We start from the raw sequence: 18,739 nt of genomic DNA on the forward strand, positions 1-18,739 counted from the left end.
CAATAAGAAAATCATTGTACAGTCTCCTAGAAGGGTGTAAAGAAATTGACCTTAGGAAGCACAATTTATGAACCGATAAGTCTGTCCCAAATTACCTTATTACATTCTAAGAATAGGTAAGAGAAGGGTATTTTTATTAATTAATCCCTCAAATTTCCCTACATTTATCAGTAGAACTTTTATCACAGTAACAATAAAAGCGAACACATTGACTAGTTACTATGTGGCCAACACTGGCCTAGTATTTTACATGTAATACTCCTTTAGTTCTCAAAATTGTCCTTGAGAATGGGTTCCAGTTATTTAGTACTACATAACTTACTAGGCTTAAACTTAGTGGCATAAAAGAATAACCATTTTTTTCTGTGCTCACAGATTCTGTGGATCAGGAAATAAAATGAGGCACAAGAAATCAGAAAGAGAAGACTTATTTCTACCCCACACAGGCTGTGGCTGGGAAGATTTAAACAGCTGGATGAGGCCTGACCAACTAGCTGGGGGCTGGAATCATCTATATTCTTCTTCTCACACGTCTGACACCTGGCCTAAGATGATTTGAAGGCTGAACTGAGGTGGAACTGTGGATTGGGGCACCTACTCCTAGGGTCTCTCTATGTAGTGTGGGGATCCTCACAACATGGCAGCCTCGATGTCCTTGAACTTCTTGCATGGCAGCTTTGAATTCCAAGAGCAAGTGTCCCAGTGAACAAGGCAGAAGCTAAATTATCTTGTATGAGTTACCTATTGCACTGTCGTATTCCATTGGTTAGAGCAGTCCATGAGCCTGCTGAGAGTCAAGGGGAGGGGACATAGGCCTTTCTCTAGATGGATAAAGTGTCAAATGATTTTTGGCACCACTTTTAAATGCTACAAATTGTTGCTCTTATTACTTGCATTCTATAGATAAGAAAGTTAAGCCATAGAGATGCAAAATAACTTGTCTAAGATTGCATATTAAGTAAAAGGCATAGTCAAGACATAAACCCACCTACCTGGCTCAAGAGCTTATGTTCTTTGCAAGTAGCTATGCTTGCGAAACATAAATTCAGTCTTGAAATTCCTTCAGCAAATGTTTTGTGAGAATTTGCTATGTTTGTCTCTCTTCAAGGAGATATCACTCTGCACAAAGTAGAAAAATGCCCTTCTTTTAGCACTTTTCATTCTATTTGTGAGAGATAGGTAATAGACAAATAAACATATAATATGCTAAATGAGAAGGGCTACTTTAAAAATAAAGAGTCGTAACTAGCTCTTTGATTATATTATTTTATGTAAGATAGTCATGAAAGGACTCTGTGAAGATGTGACATTGACCTGATTAGAATAATAATAATAATCCATCAAGTGGTTTTCTGGAGGACTAGTGTTCAAGGCAAGGAATAGCACTGTGCATGCCAAAGCCTCGATGGAGAAAGCGAGGAAGAGAGAGGAAGTTTAGGTCCACTGACATCAGAGGAAACAACAACAGCAAAGGGCCAGAGTTGGGAGCTTGTTTGCCAAATATATGCACCACCATGACAGCCTGAATGTCTAGAGGAGACTGTCCCTGGGTCGGTGAGAGGAGATGAGGTTGGAGATACGAAAGAGCCAGATCTCATAGGGTCTTGTGAGCCATTATAAGGACTTAGGCTTTTACTTGTAATGAGTTGGAAATCATTGAAGGGTTTCGAGCAAAAAGTTCTGTGACCTAAATAAACTATAAAAAGCAAGAGTGGAGGCAGGGACCAATGAAGAGGCTATTGTAATAGTTTGGGCCAAACGTGGTGTTGGGTTGAATCAGGACAGCAGAGGTGAAGGTGGTGGAAAATGCAAAGGTCATTGATCAATTGTGAAAGTAAATCTTACCCTAAAGATTTGCTCATGAGACGATGAGAGAAACCGAAGACTCAGAAGTCTCTTTAAAGTTTTGTCCTGAGCAGCCAAGAGAATGGGGCTATTTACATGCTCAGAGGAGGGAAAGGTGGGGGATAAGCAAGTTTGAGGAAAACTGAAACTCTGGATTGTTTTTGACATGCTGCACTGACAATGACTAGTGGACTTCCACGTGGACGTGCTGAAGAAGCAGAGAAGGAAGTCTAAAGCTAAGGGTGTAGCCTGCCTCAAGACTTTAGAGTCATCTTCTCCTCCTTCTTTTATTCATTCTTTCTAGCTAGTCACTAAATACTGTCAATTTCACCTTGAAAAATTTCTTTCTCACCCACTCTTCTTTCTACATTCACTGTCCCCTCCATATGGCATTAAACTCCTCACACTTGGTGGATTGCAACCTCATCTTAATTAGTATTCTTACCCTTCCTCTCATCAATAGGTCCTGATCACTGCTACTAGATTTATCTTTTTAAACACTGATATACTGTCATTCATCTGCCCAGGAATTTCCATGAGCATCTGTTTCTTTAGCAATAGTCTTCAGACTCCAATGGACAGAAGAAATCTTTGGAGGTGGCTGTAAGTGCTAATTCCCAGGCCCCATTACCAGAGAATCTTCTTCTGTAGGTCCAGGAGCAGCTCAGGAATCTGTAATTATGATTTAGGTTTGAGATATGCTATTGTAGCAGACAGCGAGTCTGTGTGGGAGATTGTCTCACCTCAGTTTAGCTGTGACCTAGTGAAGAACAAGGACTGTCTCACACTTGATCACAGTAGATGGACAAAGACAAAAAGAGTCAGATGCACAAAACTGTAAGAGTTTCTTTCAAGAATGAGCTTTGAATCCCTGTAGCATCTAGTGTGTGCTCAATCGTTAGGTAAATGAGTCCTCTCTTCCCTGGATTTTAGTTTAGTTCAATGTCAGTATGCGTATAATGTTAGAAGCCCAACTCCAGCTAATAAATTCATGGCCTGAGCCCCATTTCCAAATGTGCATTTTCCAGTGAGATGACAATATTCCCCTTAGCAAAAAGACCTGTGAGATGCAGGCACTGAATTAGAGCCATATCTAAGGCAGATAGATGTAGGAGAAATCATTTTATTTGTGCTCAACCTCCTTTCCATTTTAATATTTTTATCAAATTACATCAACTATTTTTTAAATAAATTAATTTCCTACCAGTTATTGAACATTTAACTAGTTACAAGTCACATTGTTAGGTATCTAATGTCCCCCAAATCTTATAAGCAGATAATATTTGTTATCCACGTTGTATGGATTAAGAAACTTGAGGCTCAGAATGATTAATTACTTGCATAATACAAGCCAATTAGTCTGTGGAAATACTATGGTTCAAATTCTGTCCCCAGCCCCTGTCCCCACAATCTCTGTATGAACTGCCTCTTCTGGGGACTCTCCCACTCAGTAACTATCCCGTTTCTGTGAAAACTCCTTGCAAAGGTTGCTTTTACTCACCCTTTCTGTTCTTTCCTCATGTCCTCTCAATTCACTATAATAAAGTTTCGTCTCCCAGTTTTTCTCATTGTCACTAATGACTGGATCTTGCTCTACTCAATGGTCACTTCTCAGTCCTCATCTTATCTGATCCATGACTTCTTTTCAAAGTGCTTTTTTATTTGTCTTCATACTCTTCTGTTTCCCACTGTACTCCCTGGCAGCTCCTTCTCTCTCTCTAAACTCACTCCATAGGTGATCTCATCCAGTGCCTTAATTCTAAAATATATCTCCTGACTCAATATTTTCAATCTGTCTTCTCTAATTTCCATGTGTACAATATATTCACTTGGCTGTTCAACGAGCACCACAAACTTAACTTATCCCAAGGGCATTTCTGATTTCCCGCCCTCCAAAATAGGGTCATATTTGATTGGTAAGTCAGAATATAGCATGGAGTACTACAAAGGCAATGGGAGAGGGAAGAAGCTTTAGCCCCACAATGCCATGCTTGGATATTGGTGGGGCATGGTGTGAGCGATGAGGCATAAAGAGAACTATGAACTTTATGTAGAGTTAACTATGTGACTCACTTCCACAAAAACGAGTTCTCATTGAGCTTGTTACATTATGTCCAGGAAACTTTACTACATATAACATGAGATGAATATTTTATTCAGAAGCATCTTTTTTTTGAAACTGATTTCCATAGTCAGAGAAAAGGTAGGCATTGAGGAGAGAGAGGATAAAAGGGGATCAGCTAAGTGATTCCAGAGGCTGATCTTACCATATAATCCACCGACACAGATGTAATATGAAGATACAATGTCAATCTCATGGTCTTAGCAATTGTAATAGAGACTCATCTCACAGGAAATAACGCTGAACCAACCAAAGTGAAGTGAGGTGCCTCTTTCTATCCTTCTGGGAAACACACAATTACCTACCTGTAACTTCAATTTTTTAGCCTCTGTGACTGCAGGATCTTCCTCGGCTCTGTGTCTCTCTGCTCCTCTCTCCAGCTAAGCTTGCTGTTTGTACATGAGCCACTTGTCAGTCATCCTCCAATGAGCTTCCATGTTTCAGTCCAGTCTCTGTGTCTCTTGGTTCAAATCTCAAAGAGAGAAATCTGATTGGTTGCTAGACACCAAAAGGGTAGCTGACCTGGAGTCAGATGCTTATATTTGTGGCCAGTGAGAATGGGGCTGTGTTTTTTGAACATTGACATTTGAGCTCACAAGATCCATGAGGCAGGGTATTTCCCAGTAAAAGAGACTACTGTATAGTGAATTTGAACCTACTGTATACTGTGTAATTGCAAATAACAAAGGAGAAAGTTTATGTTTTCCTGACAAACACTCCCTGAGAATAAACATTACATGTTATGATTAGTAAAAATTAAATAAATAGGAATCAAATACACTGGAGTGAAACCACTGATGTTTAAAAAAAAGAGAAAGACATGATTGAAATGATAAAAAAATAATAATAACAAAATAAAAAATTTTAAAAAAGGTAGAAATCAAGAGGAAAAGAACAGAATCCACCAAATGAAATATTTCCCTGAGTCTATGTGTGTATGTGAGACCAGTAGATCAGTAGGGAAATAATGAGTCAAGTATTTAGAGAAACAAAAATGCAACAGGGGAAAATATTAGTTGGATTGGAGCCAGTTTTCCAGCTACAGACATCTGGAGCCAAGACAAGAAAAGGTGAGGAGCTGTCCTTTGCTGCAGCTCTTGCCTCCCGAGGGCTGGTTACGCGGGATATTTACATTAAATTAACGTGGCTGGCTATGGCTGTGTTCAGCACTTGGATACGTGGTTAAATAATCAGTGTGGTTTGGCTGCTGGTTTCTTTACTGTGGTTAAATAATTGGTGTTGTCTTGGTTGCTAGCTACTTTAAAAATGTATATGTGCACTTGTTTCTCTTTTTTTTCTTTCTCTTGAGCAATTTTGACAAGCCTTGGCAGAAAGAAAAGTGGCTGACCAGCTTTTAAAGGGATGATTTTTCCCCTTGTCATTTATGCTTCCCCCAGAGGCTTTTCAGGGATGTGAGAATCTTGGAGACTTTTCTTCCCGGGAACTAGATGAAGTACTCTATGTGAAGAAGCAATTCAGTTCACTACTTTGGTTTGTAGCATAGAGATAAAAGGCTGAGACTAAGGACATCTGTGGTGTTCTAGAAACGGGCCCACTCTTCCAACGATTCACAAGATTCTCCGATTCACCAGGAGAACAGGAAAATGAGGAGGAAAAAAATTATAGTGGCCATTAGATGAAACAACCCTATGTGCAGGCATTTCCCCCAGGGTTATTCATTGCTAGACTTTCAAAACCTAGAATGGTCCTTGATAGATCATAGGTGCTCAATATCTGCTGAACAAAGGATAATAACAGTGAAAAGTCATAATTCAAGATTGATGTAATTTCTATTCAAGAAAGTTGCTTCTTTTAGTCATTTTGTTGATTAGTTTAATAATTGTCAAACTATGACAAACTGTCCTGCTGGGACCACAGAGAACCCTCTCCTCTCCGGACAGCTCTGTTCCTTCTCAGATCGCCAAACCAATGACTCCAGGCAAAAGATGATCGCAGCAATTAATCCTTTTTCACCAGTAAACTGACTAGGACAGCTGAGTCAGGAGATAACACAAGTCCAAGGACAAGCCTCTACTTGACACATACAACAAATACCAGTGATGTATGTATATAAATCATGGATGAAGCCAAAGTCTTCAACTGCTGCTCAGAAATCTCAAGGTTCTCAAAGTTCCACAGGATAAAAAATCCAATGCTCCAAGTTTAAAGCTGAATACAGAGAGGAAACTGGTATTTCAGCCTGGGAAGGTGGTGAGCAAAGAGCAAAGTTTTGTTTCTCAAATATGTCTCATCAATAATAGGATAATTTCATCCCTAATAAAATTCATTTTACATCAATCATTTGGTAGTGACTCAGATAAAACATTTTGAGATGTTATTTTCTGATCTATCCACAGTGGTGAGGAGGAGAGTTCCTATGATTTTAAAGGGATTTGGGAGGATTCTTCAGAATTCACTAATTTTTTCATTCTAGTAAGAAATCTTATTTCCCTTTATAAAAGGTATTCCTTAACTCCTCCCCCCCCTTTTTTCAAATAATTACTGACCAAGTGGAGGAAAACTATCAGGAAAGGCAAACGTCTATAGTCATCTTGGCACTATACTGGGCTCTACAGAAGTGAGGTGGGGTGACGGCCAAGTTTGACGAGCTTGGGACTTTATTTTCTGGCTGTTCTTATTAGTTGATGATGTTGGATCATTTAACCTCCTTGAACTTACACATCTTCAGTCTTTCACTTATTAATTTTCTGTAGACTTAAATAATAATGTTTGTCTTATATACAATAAGAAAAATTTAAATTAAAGCTACAACAAGATATAATTTTCACATATCAAACTAGCAAAGATCCAAAAGTTCAATAACATGTTATATTTGTGATAATGTGAGAAGACAAACATTCTCATACACCAGCACAATTTATATGGAGAACAATTGACCTATCATAGGTAGATAGAACAACTGATCTATCAGAATTTAAAATGTACCTCCTTTTTGACTCATAATCCCACTTCTAAAATGTATTCTCTAGCCATATTAAAGTACCTACAAAGTGACAAATGTGCATTATTCATTGCTGCATTGTAATAACAAAAGAGACTAATTTAAATATTTATCAATGAAGGACTGGTTAAACAATTTATGAAACACCCAGAACAGAATACTATGCATTTATCAAAAGGGTAAGCAAGTAATATGTTAGCACTTTATGAAGTCATATGGAACAGTGTCCAAAAATATATACTGTTCACGAAAAGAGAAAGATCATACATATATATATATGATCATACATATATGAATGCATATATATGTATACACACATATATATAAATGCATATAATAAATTGATGACAGTGGTACATTGAGGAAAGTGAGTACCTGGATACAAAGGGGAGTGGAGGCTTTCTGGACACCATGCACTTTTTTAACCCGTGTGTTTTGTACTACAGTCGATGCTTAAACAATGCAGGGATTAGGGAGGCCAACTCCTCGTGTGCTCAAAAATCCTGTTTAACGTTTGACTCCCTGAAAACGTAAGCCAATTGTTGACCGGAAGCCTTACCAATAACATAAACAGTTGCTTAACATATACTTTTATGTTATATGTATTATATACTGTATTCATACAATAAAGCAAGCTAAAGAAAAAATGTTAAGAAAATCATAAGGTAGAGAAATACATTTATGGTATGAAAAAGATAAAAATGAAAAATGAATAAATACAATGTGTATTTATTGAAAAAAAGCCCATGTATAAACCCATGTTGTTCAAGGGTCAACTGTATATGCATGTATTTCCTATTCAAAAATAAATTTAAAAAATTTTTTTAAATAAAATAAACTGGGACACACCAAAAAAAGTGAAAGGGGCTTTGATAATTAAATGTATGTTTATGCATGAAGGAAAGGTCTATAGCCTAAGGCCACCTATCACAAACTTCCCTGATCAGAAGAACATTGGAACAGAAAGCTGACCCAGGTAAGAGCTCAGTAAATATTTCTGGGATAGATAACTGACTATATGAATGATTATATCAAAATAAATGGTTCGTCATTTGGGGAGATGTGTACAACTTGTAGATCCAAATGGCATGTATGGCCTCACTTTATTTTTTAATGGACATAAAAGAAATACTAAATGTGGAAACTTTAAGTAATGAAGCTATAAATGAAAAGATTCAACTTAAGGCCCCTTCTAGGTTGACACAGAATGTTTTCAGGAGGTTTTCAGGACAGTTAAACCATTCTGTGTGATACGATGATGGTAAATACAACACTCATCGAATCTCATAGAATGTACAACTCAAAGAGTGAACCCTAATGTAAACTATGGCCCTCAGTTAATAATAATGTATCAATATTAGCTCATTGATTATAACAAATGTACCACAGTATTAAAAGATGTAAATAATAAGGGAAATTGTGCAGGAGGAAGTGAGAGGGGATATATGGAAACTCTATACTTTCCAACCAATTTTTCTATAAATGTGAAAGTGCTTTTAAGAAATGAAGTCTATTAATAACCAAAAAAAAAAAGGGAGAACAAAATTATAAAGCAAAAATAAATTGCTTCAGCTTCCTGGCACATACGGCAGGCTCTCAATAGATACCTGTTGGTTTCAAATGAATCAAATTCAGTGAATTATGAGCAGCTAAGTGTAAAAACTGATTCAAAATGTTGGAAGAGTGTGACCAGCGATGTGTTTGATAAAGTCCTAGGATACACATTTCATGAAAAAGAATTAGATAACTTGTCATGTTTATCAGTCGATAAGATCATAGGTTTTTTCCCAAGATACTTTATGACAATTATGTACTTCCAGCAAAAAAAGATGTAAGCATCTCTAATATGTTTTCCCTAAATTGTTTGAGAAGCATTAACTGCACACTTACAAATTATACCAGCTTGTTGATAGGTATTTAAGTATTTTTGTTGATGACAGCGTTTCCTTTTTTTTTTTTTTTTTTGGAAGCCTATTGTCTTTATATAGATCTCAACAAGATAAAAAAGCAAACTTTTAAAGATAATTCATAAGTTCACTTATAAATTGTTAATTTTATTTAGAGAACAGTTTATTCAGATTTATGAAATAGTTTTGAAAAAGTTTCTTTTTGATTTCAATAGTGAAATCTTAACACCAGGCCTGGCATGGATTTGGAACATTCTACAATACCTATTGTAGAATTGGCCTCAATTAACTTAATGTCCAAAGGTGTACAAGGTTTGAACTTGGGAAAAATTACTCTTTGTAGTAAACTGTACTGTCAACTGTAAGCCATGGCAGTTGAAGCCGGTCATACCTCAAACGGTCTTTGCTATTTAGGCTTTCGATCTCTGTTTCATTAATATCTCTTTTTCACAGTCAAATTTCCTGAGAATTGGAGCCCCTACTGATTTTGTGGGACTTCCTCTTGTTATTAGATTTTGAAACCCAGCCAGGATCTTGATCTCCAGAGTCTCAAAGCAATGGTGTGGGGTGCGTTTTTCTGCCCCTTAGAGAACAGCTGCTCTGTCTGTTCCCGTGCACGTCACTAAAGAGAAGTTGTGCTGTTACTTTGCATCCTGGAGTTATTAACAGCATTCTTTGAAGAACCAAAAGTCTGTTTCTTACATTTTTATTAATCTTTGCATAGTGGTAAACCCTTAAGTTCCTGCACCTAACAATTATTTACTATTAAAACCAAAGAAAATAACTACTAGTAATACACAACACAGCACAGGGCTTCTCCAATTATGTGTGGTGAAAGACCAGATTACTGTTACCATCTAGTAGGGATAGGTACTTTTTATTTTTAAACAGAATAAAAATAAATTACCCAAAAAGTTAAATGATACCTACAAAATAGAAGCCCCAATTTTTATTAGATTCAACAGACAAAATTACTCTTCCAAATTGCTATTGAAGTATCCAAATACCAACTCTGACGTTTTCTCGAGCCAATGCAGAGCAGACCATGGACCAGCACCAACCCACAGAATAGGCTGGTAGATTCCTGGTGCAGTAGATACCTTTCTTCTGATGACATCCTTGGTCTCCCTTCAGGGAGCATCTTCTGCCTCACTTCTAGGCACGTGGGCACACAACCCAGACCAAATGAGGTCCCAGGACTTTGCTTAGAATTCTGGGGGAAAAAGTAATTATTTCTATTGAGATTGTCAGAATATACACAGCACTCACATTTTAGGCAATTTATTGGGTGCTAACGTGCCATCTCATTGTTTTCTAATTTCTTTTAACCTGCCTACTAATTAATGAAACATCATTTTGCTTGTTTGTTGACATTCGAATTTACATTTCTGTGTATTGTCTATTTACATCTTTACCCCATTTTCTCTTAAATTATCTTTTTCTTATAAGTTTGTAAGAGCTCTTGGCTTATTAGAAAATTAGTCTTTTGTCACCTACTCTATAATATTCCTACTATATCCATACATCTATTAACTTTGTCTCTGGTATATTTTCTGTATACAACTTCTTAATTTTTTCATATAGTTAAATATATCCTTCCACATCTTCTGATTTTCCAGTCTTGGTTATAAGAGTCTTCCAAAATTCTAGGTTATATATGTCATAGTGTAGATATTCTTACTTGATTTTTTTTTTTACATTTAAGTTTTTTTCCGAAATTTATTTTTACATTTCCTTCTAAATGAATAGTTAGTTTTGCCAGTATCATTTATTTAAAAGAGTAAGAGTACAAGTTGGTGGTTGAAAGTGAGGAAGTCAAAAAGCTAAGAGGCTGAGTTTGTCATGAATGATGAGTAGTCTGGAGAGAAAAATAGCCAGAAAGACAGATGCCGAAACATTTGAGGACATGCACACCTGAGAAAAGTAAGTGTAAATGCCCAAAGGCATCTGTGGTGGCCTGATACTATGTCAACGGAGCTGAGATGGAACGATGTTTCCCCGTGCAGTTCTGTGTTAGCGTTGGCCACAGGGGAAATTTTGCACCAGATTTGGAGGAAGAAGTGAAGTAGTAGCTACATTATTTTTATCCTGTGAATGTGGTAGAGGGCCCCAAGCACTGTGGCAGCTTGCACCAGTCTTTGCTGATTTAAAATTCCCCTTTGTTGGGATGGGTCAGAACATGGACCTAACTTTCCCCAGCTGCCTACAGCTCTCTTGCTCCAGCTTCTCTGAGTCCGGGACAAAGTGCATGTCTGCTCCATAGTGAAGGGTGCCAGCTTCCCCTGAGGGTCACCTCCTTTGACACTAAGGTTGGAAGTGATGAGGAAGACACCAGTTCCAGTTCACCCCGTGCTAGTTTTCCAGTTGTCCCAGCTCTCCTTCCCAACTGCCTGTCTGACAACCCCGCAGTGAATTTAAGCTGAAAAACAGAGGCAAAAGCAATAGACCACACTACTTGCTGTCCCAGCTCTCACAATTGTGGGAGGTCTCCTCTCCATAAGAAATACTTCTACCTACTCATAGACTTCTCTGGTCAAGCTCTGGCTGATACAGTGTCCACTGTATGTAGTAAACTGACTGCTCTCTTCTGTGTCCAGAGTGGTGGTATTTACGTACCATCTTTGAGAAGATTAAGGAAATAGCCACTCATTCCATTTTCTTCTCCTTCTCTGATTCCCCTATGCAATACCAGTTGAGAAGGGCTGTAGATGCAGAAAAAAAAAACAGTAGGTGATTGAATGGAGCATGCCATTCAAGGAAGCTTTACATTTCCAGGGAGGAGGTAAGAGAATGGTTTGGAAGTGAGAATAAAAGATGAATGAGAAACTTGTGTACCCCACTTCAAGGTCTGGTGGGATGTGGGTTATGGAAGAAAAATCAGACAAGACTGAAGACAGCTAAAGTAGAAGCTGTGTCTACAAGGGCCAGCTGGGTTGTATTTGAGAAATAATTGACATATAACACTGTACAAGTTTAAGTGTACGATGTGATGATTTGATAAACTTATATTGTGGAATGTGTACCATAATAAGGTTAGTTAACAGATCCTGGACTTCACATAATTACTATTTCGTTGTTATGGAAAGATGAAGGCTCTACTCTCACAGCATCTTTCAAGTATACAATACAGTATTGTTAACTGTAGTCACCATGCTGTACATTAGATCCCAGAACTTATTCATCTTGTAACTGAAAGTTTGTATCCTTTGATCAACATCTCCCCATTTCTCCAAACCTTCAGTCCCTAGAAACCAGCATTGTATTGTTTCTGTGAATTCAGCTTTTAAAGACTGAAAATATAAGTAAGGTCATACAGTATTTGTCTTTGTCTGACTTATTTCACTCAGCATGATGCCTTTAAGGTCCATCTATGTTAACACAAATGGCAAGATTTTCTTCTTTTTATGGCTGAATAATATTCAATTATATGTATATATTTTCTTTATCATTCTTCATCCATTAATGGACACTTCGGTTGTTTTTATATTTCAGTTATTTTGAATAATGCTGCAATGAACATAGGAGTGCAGATATTTCTCAATGTAGTGATTTCATCTCTTTTAGATATATACCCAGAAGTAGAATTGCTGGATCATATGGTAGTTCTATATTAATTTTTTGAGGAACTTCTTATTTTCACTGTGTACATATTTACACTCTCACCATCAGTGCACCAGGGTTCCCTTTCTCCACATCCTTGCCAGCATTTATTATCTTGTTTTTTGATAATAGCCATTCTAATGGCTGTGAGGTGATACTTCTTTGTGGTTTTGATTCACATTTCTTTGTAATTAATGCTGTTGAGCACTTTTTCATGTATTTGTTGGCCATTTGCATGTCTTTGGAAAATTTCCTGTCCATTTTTTTTTAATCGGATTTTTTTTTTTTTTTTTTGCTATGGAGTTGTATGAGTTCCTTATATTTTTGGCCACTAATCCTTACCGGATATGTGGTTTCAAACATAATATATCTCATTCCATAAATTCAAGCCAGGTTGTAGTTAGGGCAAGAAGGTGAAGATCCAGTTCCAAAAGCAAGTTGGGGATATGGGAGATTTTGCTGAGAACAAATTGACAGCTCCAGTTGAAGTGAGGTTTTTTTGTTTTTGTTTTTGTTTTTGTTTTTGTTTTTTTTACTTTGTGGCAGGGAGGACTCATACTGGGAATTAAGTCAGTTTAAGAGATGTACAGAGTGATGTGGGGATTAGCGTCTGGGTGATGAGGGATGGCTTGGAGGTCTGGTGACTATCAATGAAAACTTAGATGTAAAGCACGGTGTTACTTATGGTCCCTGAAACTTATGGAGAGGGGGGCTCATTTCTTCTATCTCACCATGGATTCCTTCTCAGGCCTATATCAAGCACCTGATAGCCCAACAGGCCTGACATTTCATGCGACTGGGGTGCCGAGGTGTCCTGGGAGCACACGAAACTCTTGGCCCTTCCTTAAATCTGTCTGAGAGCTGTATCAAGGCCAGGATGGGGCAAGGTTTACAAATAACAATGAAAAAAAATTTTTGGTCTTCTATAGCAGTGGCTCTCAAAGTCTGGTCCCCAGACAAGCAGCAGCAGCGGTATCCCCTGAAAACTGGTTAGAAATGCAGATTCTCAGGCCCTGCCAGTCCTCCTGCATTAGGAACTCCAGGAGCAATCTGGGTTTTAACAAGGCTATCAAGCAAGTCTCATGCTCACTAAGGTTTGAGACTCACAATTCTAAAGGAACTCAATGAACATTAGCTGAAAGAAATGCAACTGAATGTTGACCTTGTTCTTATGAGCCTACAATTATGAAGCATTAAAGATGAAAGGGCTTCTCCAAGTGTCTAGTCTAGCCTTGAGCCTTACATATGAAGGATCCAACTCACAGAGAAGAAGTGTGACTTGTCCAAGTCCTTCTGGCAGCTGGCAGGGCTGAGAATACAACTCCACATAACAACAAAAAAAGAAACAAACAAAAAAACCTGAGACCTTGGCAAATGGTTGTTTAGATGGGCCACATAGCGGCAGCCTTTCTGTTTTTTTAAATATAGATTGATGTTGCGTGCGTGCGTGCGTGCGTGCGTGTGTGTGTGTGTGTGTGTGTTCTAGGACTCAAGTCAATGAGAAAAAACCGATCTGCCTTACCTCAAGCTGATTCTTTTAAGGTTTATTTTGTTCTGGGGATTGCAGGGGTGCAGCTTCCTAAGGCAAACCCTGCGCCTCTGAGGAATGCAGCAGCCTCCGCAGGAATAGGAGGCTTTTCTGCAGTCTTACATCTGCTGAGGCTCTGTTCTCACTTTTGCTATTTCAAATTCACTTGGCCTCTGGGTAGAAGTGGACAGCCCAACTCTGCGCGCGCTAAAGCCTCGGCTCTCTCTGCTTCTGGAGAGGAGATTTAGCCTTAATTTTTGTGACAGATGGAGTTGATAGTCTCTCCACGGAAAGGGGAGGAAAAAAGCGCCAGTTTTTGACAGGCCACAGACGCCCGGTGCCTCTGGTGGTCGTAGGCTGCGTTGCGCCGCAGTTAAGGTAGTTCGCAAACTCCCGCGCCTGGATTGCGGAGTCCGCTGTGCCCCGGCGGCTTCCTTTAAAACGCGCCAGGGATTGAGACACACACTTTAATAGAAACCTTGGTGCATTCCAGTTTATCCCCTTCCTTTATGTCGTGACTGCGTCCAGGTGGTACTGCTCAACATTCCTAAAGATGTTTAAATGCTATCATTTTTTTTATCACTGATTGTGTTAGTAATTTATATTCCTAAAAAATTAATTTGGTTGATTGGATTTCTGCCTTGCAATTGACAACGATGTCTGGCTCATACCTGCCAAATTGGCAAACTGGGGCAGGAGAGCTTGGGATGGGGCAGAGAGAATAATGGTTGTAAATATCTCATCAGCATCCCCTAACTACAGTGTGTGTCTCTTTTCTGTGCGTACTTTTTTTTTTCTTTTTAAGTTTCACAGTCTTCACATTAAATTCTCTGATTCCCCCTCGCCCTGCGATGATCAGGACACAAAGATGAGGAACTAGAGAACCAAACTGAATTGTGAACCCAGTCGAAAGCACAGATGGAGGCCAGGGACAATTAGTGCGACTAGCCCCCCTACCTGCCCCCTCAAAAGTTAAAAGAACCAAAAAACAAAAAAAAAGGTCCGTGGCCGAGCCGGATGCAAACAGCTGCCCTTAAGCCCTGTCCGCTGGTTCTGAGCGTGAGCTGGGGTTCCATATCCGAGCCTCCTTAAGAGTAGGAGGAGCTCCCGGGACTCTGTCAGGCTCCTTAAGCCCTTCCTTTCAAGCCCTGAAAGCCTGAATGTGAGCTGCCCACCACCCTCCCCTCCCTCCCCTCCCTCCCCCACTCCGCAACCCCACTCCAGCGGCTCGTAAAAAAAGGGGGGGGGGGGAGAAAAAAGTTTCAACAACAACAGGCAGGACCAATAGCATCTCGAAAAGCCAGGAAAGGGGGCCGAGCAAAGAGCGAAAGAGAGTGGAGAAAGGAGAAAGCGGGCAGGCTCGGAGCGCGCGGGGCCGGGGTTCGCCGAGCCGGAGGAGCGTTGCTAATGTTTTTGTTTGTTTGCTTTTCCATGCATGCATAATGAGGGGGCACCGCGGCACCACGCGGGGGCTCCCGGCCCACTTTTGTATTTAAAGCCTCGCTGCGAGCGAGTCCACAGCCGGGCTCAGCGGATCCGCTCCCCGGGCTCCTTGTCACCCGAGAAGCCGCCGCCGAGGGAAGCCCCGGAGCCGCTCCGCGGCCGCACCGAGTTTCTTGCTCTCCCCGCGCCGCCCAGAAAGGGCTCCCCGGAGCTCGGCCGAGGCCGGGGTCGCCGCGGGCGGAGGGGGAGGGGACGCGGGCGGCCAAGCCGCGAGAAGGCGGGCAGCGCACAGACGCGAGCCAGGAAGCGGCGCGATGCGAGAGCCCGCGGCGGCGGCGCGGCTCTAAGCCCGGGAGGAAGGAGCCGCCGCGGTCGCACAACGGATTTGCAGGCGCGGAGCAAAATGCACTCGCGGCACCCCGCAGTCCTGCAGCCCCGCCGCGGCCTCGCGGCCCGCAGCCCCCCGGGACGGCTCTGAGCGCCTCCCGCCACCGCCGGGGGCCGACCGGAGGTGCTCTTTGCGGCTGTGCATTTCTAGGAAGCCACCGCAGCCCGAGCGAGAGCCGACCTTCTGCAAGCAGCGGGGCAGCAGCCAACGGCGCGCATGGATTTATGAAAACACTCATGCAAGAAGTTGGCAGTACTGGGGCAAACTTTTCCACCGGCTCCGTGTCCGCCGCTCCCCGCGCCTCGTCTCCTTTCCCCTCCTCGCCCAGCGGCCGCCGCTGCCCGCGATGGTGGCAGGGCTGCTGGGCGGCGGCGGTGGGGCCCGCGGGGGGACCGTGCCGGGCGCTTGGCTCTGCCTGATGGCGCTGCTGCAGCTGCTGGGCTCAGCGCCGCGGGGCTCGGGGCTGGCGCACGGCCGCCGCCTCATCTGCTGGCAGGCGCTGCTGCAGTGCCAGGGGGAGCCGGAGTGCAGCTACGCATACAACCAGTACGCCGAGGCATGCGCGCCGGTGCTGGCGCAGCGCAGCGGGGGCGACGCGCCGGGGGCCGCCGCCGCCTTCCCGGCTTCGGCCACCTCCTTCTCATCGCGCTGGCGCTGCCCGAGCCACTGCATCTCGGCCCTCATTCAGCTCAACCACACGCGCCGCGGGCCCGCCCTGGAGGATTGTGACTGCGCGCAGGACGAGAACTGCAAGTCCACCAAGCGCGCCATTGAGCCGTGCCTGCCTCGGACCAGCAGCGGCGGCGCGGGCGGCCCGGGCGCGGGCGGGGTCATGGGCTGCACCGAAGCCCGGCGGCGATGTGACCGCGACAGCCGCTGCAATCTGGCACTCAGCCGTTACCTGACCTACTGTGGCAAGCTCTTCAACGGGCTTCGCTGCACCGATGAGTGCCGCACCGTCATCGAGGACATGCTGGCTGTGCCCAAGGCGGCGCTGCTCAACGACTGCGTGTGCGACGGCCTCGAACGGCCCATTTGCGAGTCGGTCAAGGAAAACATGGCCCGCCTGTGCTTTGGCGCGGAGCTGGGCAACGGCCCGGGCAGCAGCGGCTCGGACGGGGGCTTGGATGACTACTATGACGAGGAGTACGACGACGAGCAGCGCGCCGGAGGCGCGGCCGGCGAGCAACCGCTGGACGACGACGACGGCGTCCCGCACCCACCGCGCCCGGGCGGCGGCGCTGCTGCGGCGGGCGGCCGCGGAGACCTGCCCTACGGGCCCGGGCGCAGGAGCAGCAGCGGCGGCGGCTGCTCCGCGCCCCAAGGCGCCTGGACCCCGCTCGCCTCCATTTTGCTGCTGCTGCTCCCGCTGCTGTTTTAGCCCTCGCGCCCCTCGCCTTGGGCTGCAGGAGCGTCCGCGCCAGGGGGCACCTGTGGCTCGGGGTCAGAGGGGGATGGCTGGGGATATTTGCCAAAATGTTTTCAAAGTAGACTGGCCTAGCTGATCTCCCCGCCACTACTCTTGGCACTTTCCCCATCTTCTCTCCGGAGCGTGACTTCTTGGACATCCTCCCCTGTCCCCATTCCAGGCTCCAGAAATTCCTAACTCATCTGATTTGCAGAAACTGGCCTAACTCTAGAGTTCAGGATGCCTGGCATGGAACAGGAGTTGGGGAACAAAACCGTAGTCCTGGACTCTCAAGAGAGGATGATGACCAGTGGGCCTTAACAATTTCAAGGGACTGGGCTTGGAGCAGGGGTTCAAAGAGGGATTTATATTTGCAGAGGCTGTCTGTTTATGAGCAGTTTTCCTCTGAGGGGTGAAAAGGGGACCGGTATCGACTTTTATTGTGGCCACTGCGGACATTGCAATCGTAAGTAATCAGAGAAGTCCCACTTACCGGTGCATACATTTACTTTGGGTACTAGCGCCCTGAATTTTTTTTTTTGAGGGGATCTGGGGGTGGGAAGAGGTTATCCACAACTTTGAGCCATTGACCTTAATTTCATTGCCACCAATCTGATGTCTTAGCACATTTCTTAGGATGAAGGGTCAAAAAATGATCTAAGGAGTTGGCTAGTGATATTGAACAATGTAAGTTTGTGTTAAATGAGCTCTGCACTGCCATCTATGAAAGCCTCTTCATGACGTTTGTTTTGTTGTCATTTTTGTTCTTTACATCAAGAAATTTTATGTAAAAATATGCGGAGAACGTTTATTGCTTCAGCTTTTATCAGGGTGCTAAACCCTGGTACTTCTTATATAAAGTGTATTAAAACTGGGATTTGTTACCAGTTGCTGTACTTTGTATATAGAATTTTTATAAATTGTATGCTTCAGAAATAATTTATTTTTAAAAAGAAATTAAAAAATTTAAATCTGCATCCATGTTACAACTTTCCTCCCTGAAATGTATAGAATCTCTTTGTCACCAGGGATCCAAACCCACAGTGCATTGTAAAGTGTGCTCTATCTAGAACAGTCTTAAAATGTACAGTGTATTTTATAGATTTGAAGTTAACATTCTTATTTCCAAGAGAATTTATGGACATGTAGAAATGTATAAACGCATTTCCAAACTGCCTTAAACATTGTATTTTTATAGACATCCTTTAAAAAAAATTCTTATGTTTAAGTAATTATGGCTTTGTGTATTTCTTTTTCTTTTTTCTTTTTCTTTTTTTTTTTTGGTTATTTGTCTTATTAAAATGTGTACATCAGTAAAGTTTTAAATAATGAATATGGTGTACTTACTTTCCAGAGTTACATTGTGGTTAACCCAATAATGGGTGAGGAGGGATGTGGAGGGGCCACTGGGAATCTATCAACCATCAACTGAAATTAAAATATAGTATAAGAAATGAGGGCTATTATTTCTGCCTTTAATTTAATGAACAATTAGACATCTGTAAATGAGGCAGCTAAAAAGATATAATTGACTGG

The 18,739-nt window shown here is 42.2% G+C and overlaps 1 protein-coding gene across 1 annotated transcript; it reads left to right on the plus strand.

Annotated features, from left to right (window-relative positions):
• The first annotated feature begins 16,062 nt into the window (after positions 1 to 16,062).
• On the plus strand, positions 16,063 to 18,435 carry GAS1 (growth arrest specific 1). The gene has a single exon (XM_016130544.2). It carries the CDS (start codon positions 16,142 to 16,144, stop codon positions 17,174 to 17,176), a length of 1,035 nt encoding a protein of 344 aa, XP_015986030.1. The 5' UTR covers positions 16,063 to 16,141; the 3' UTR covers positions 17,177 to 18,435.
• Positions 18,436 to 18,739: the final 304 nt, after the last annotated feature.

This window comes from Rousettus aegyptiacus, unplaced genomic scaffold, assembly GCF_014176215.1.
Source record: "Rousettus aegyptiacus isolate mRouAeg1 unplaced genomic scaffold, mRouAeg1.p scaffold_m13_p_3, whole genome shotgun sequence".
Lineage (NCBI taxonomy): Eukaryota > Metazoa > Chordata > Mammalia > Chiroptera > Pteropodidae > Rousettus > Rousettus aegyptiacus.

What these genes read in the sequence shown, in the direction of transcription:
- GAS1 (XM_016130544.2), top strand. Translation starts at nt 16,142, where the DNA reads ATGGTGGCAGGGCTGCTGGGCGGCGGCGGTGGGGCCCGCGGGGGGACC.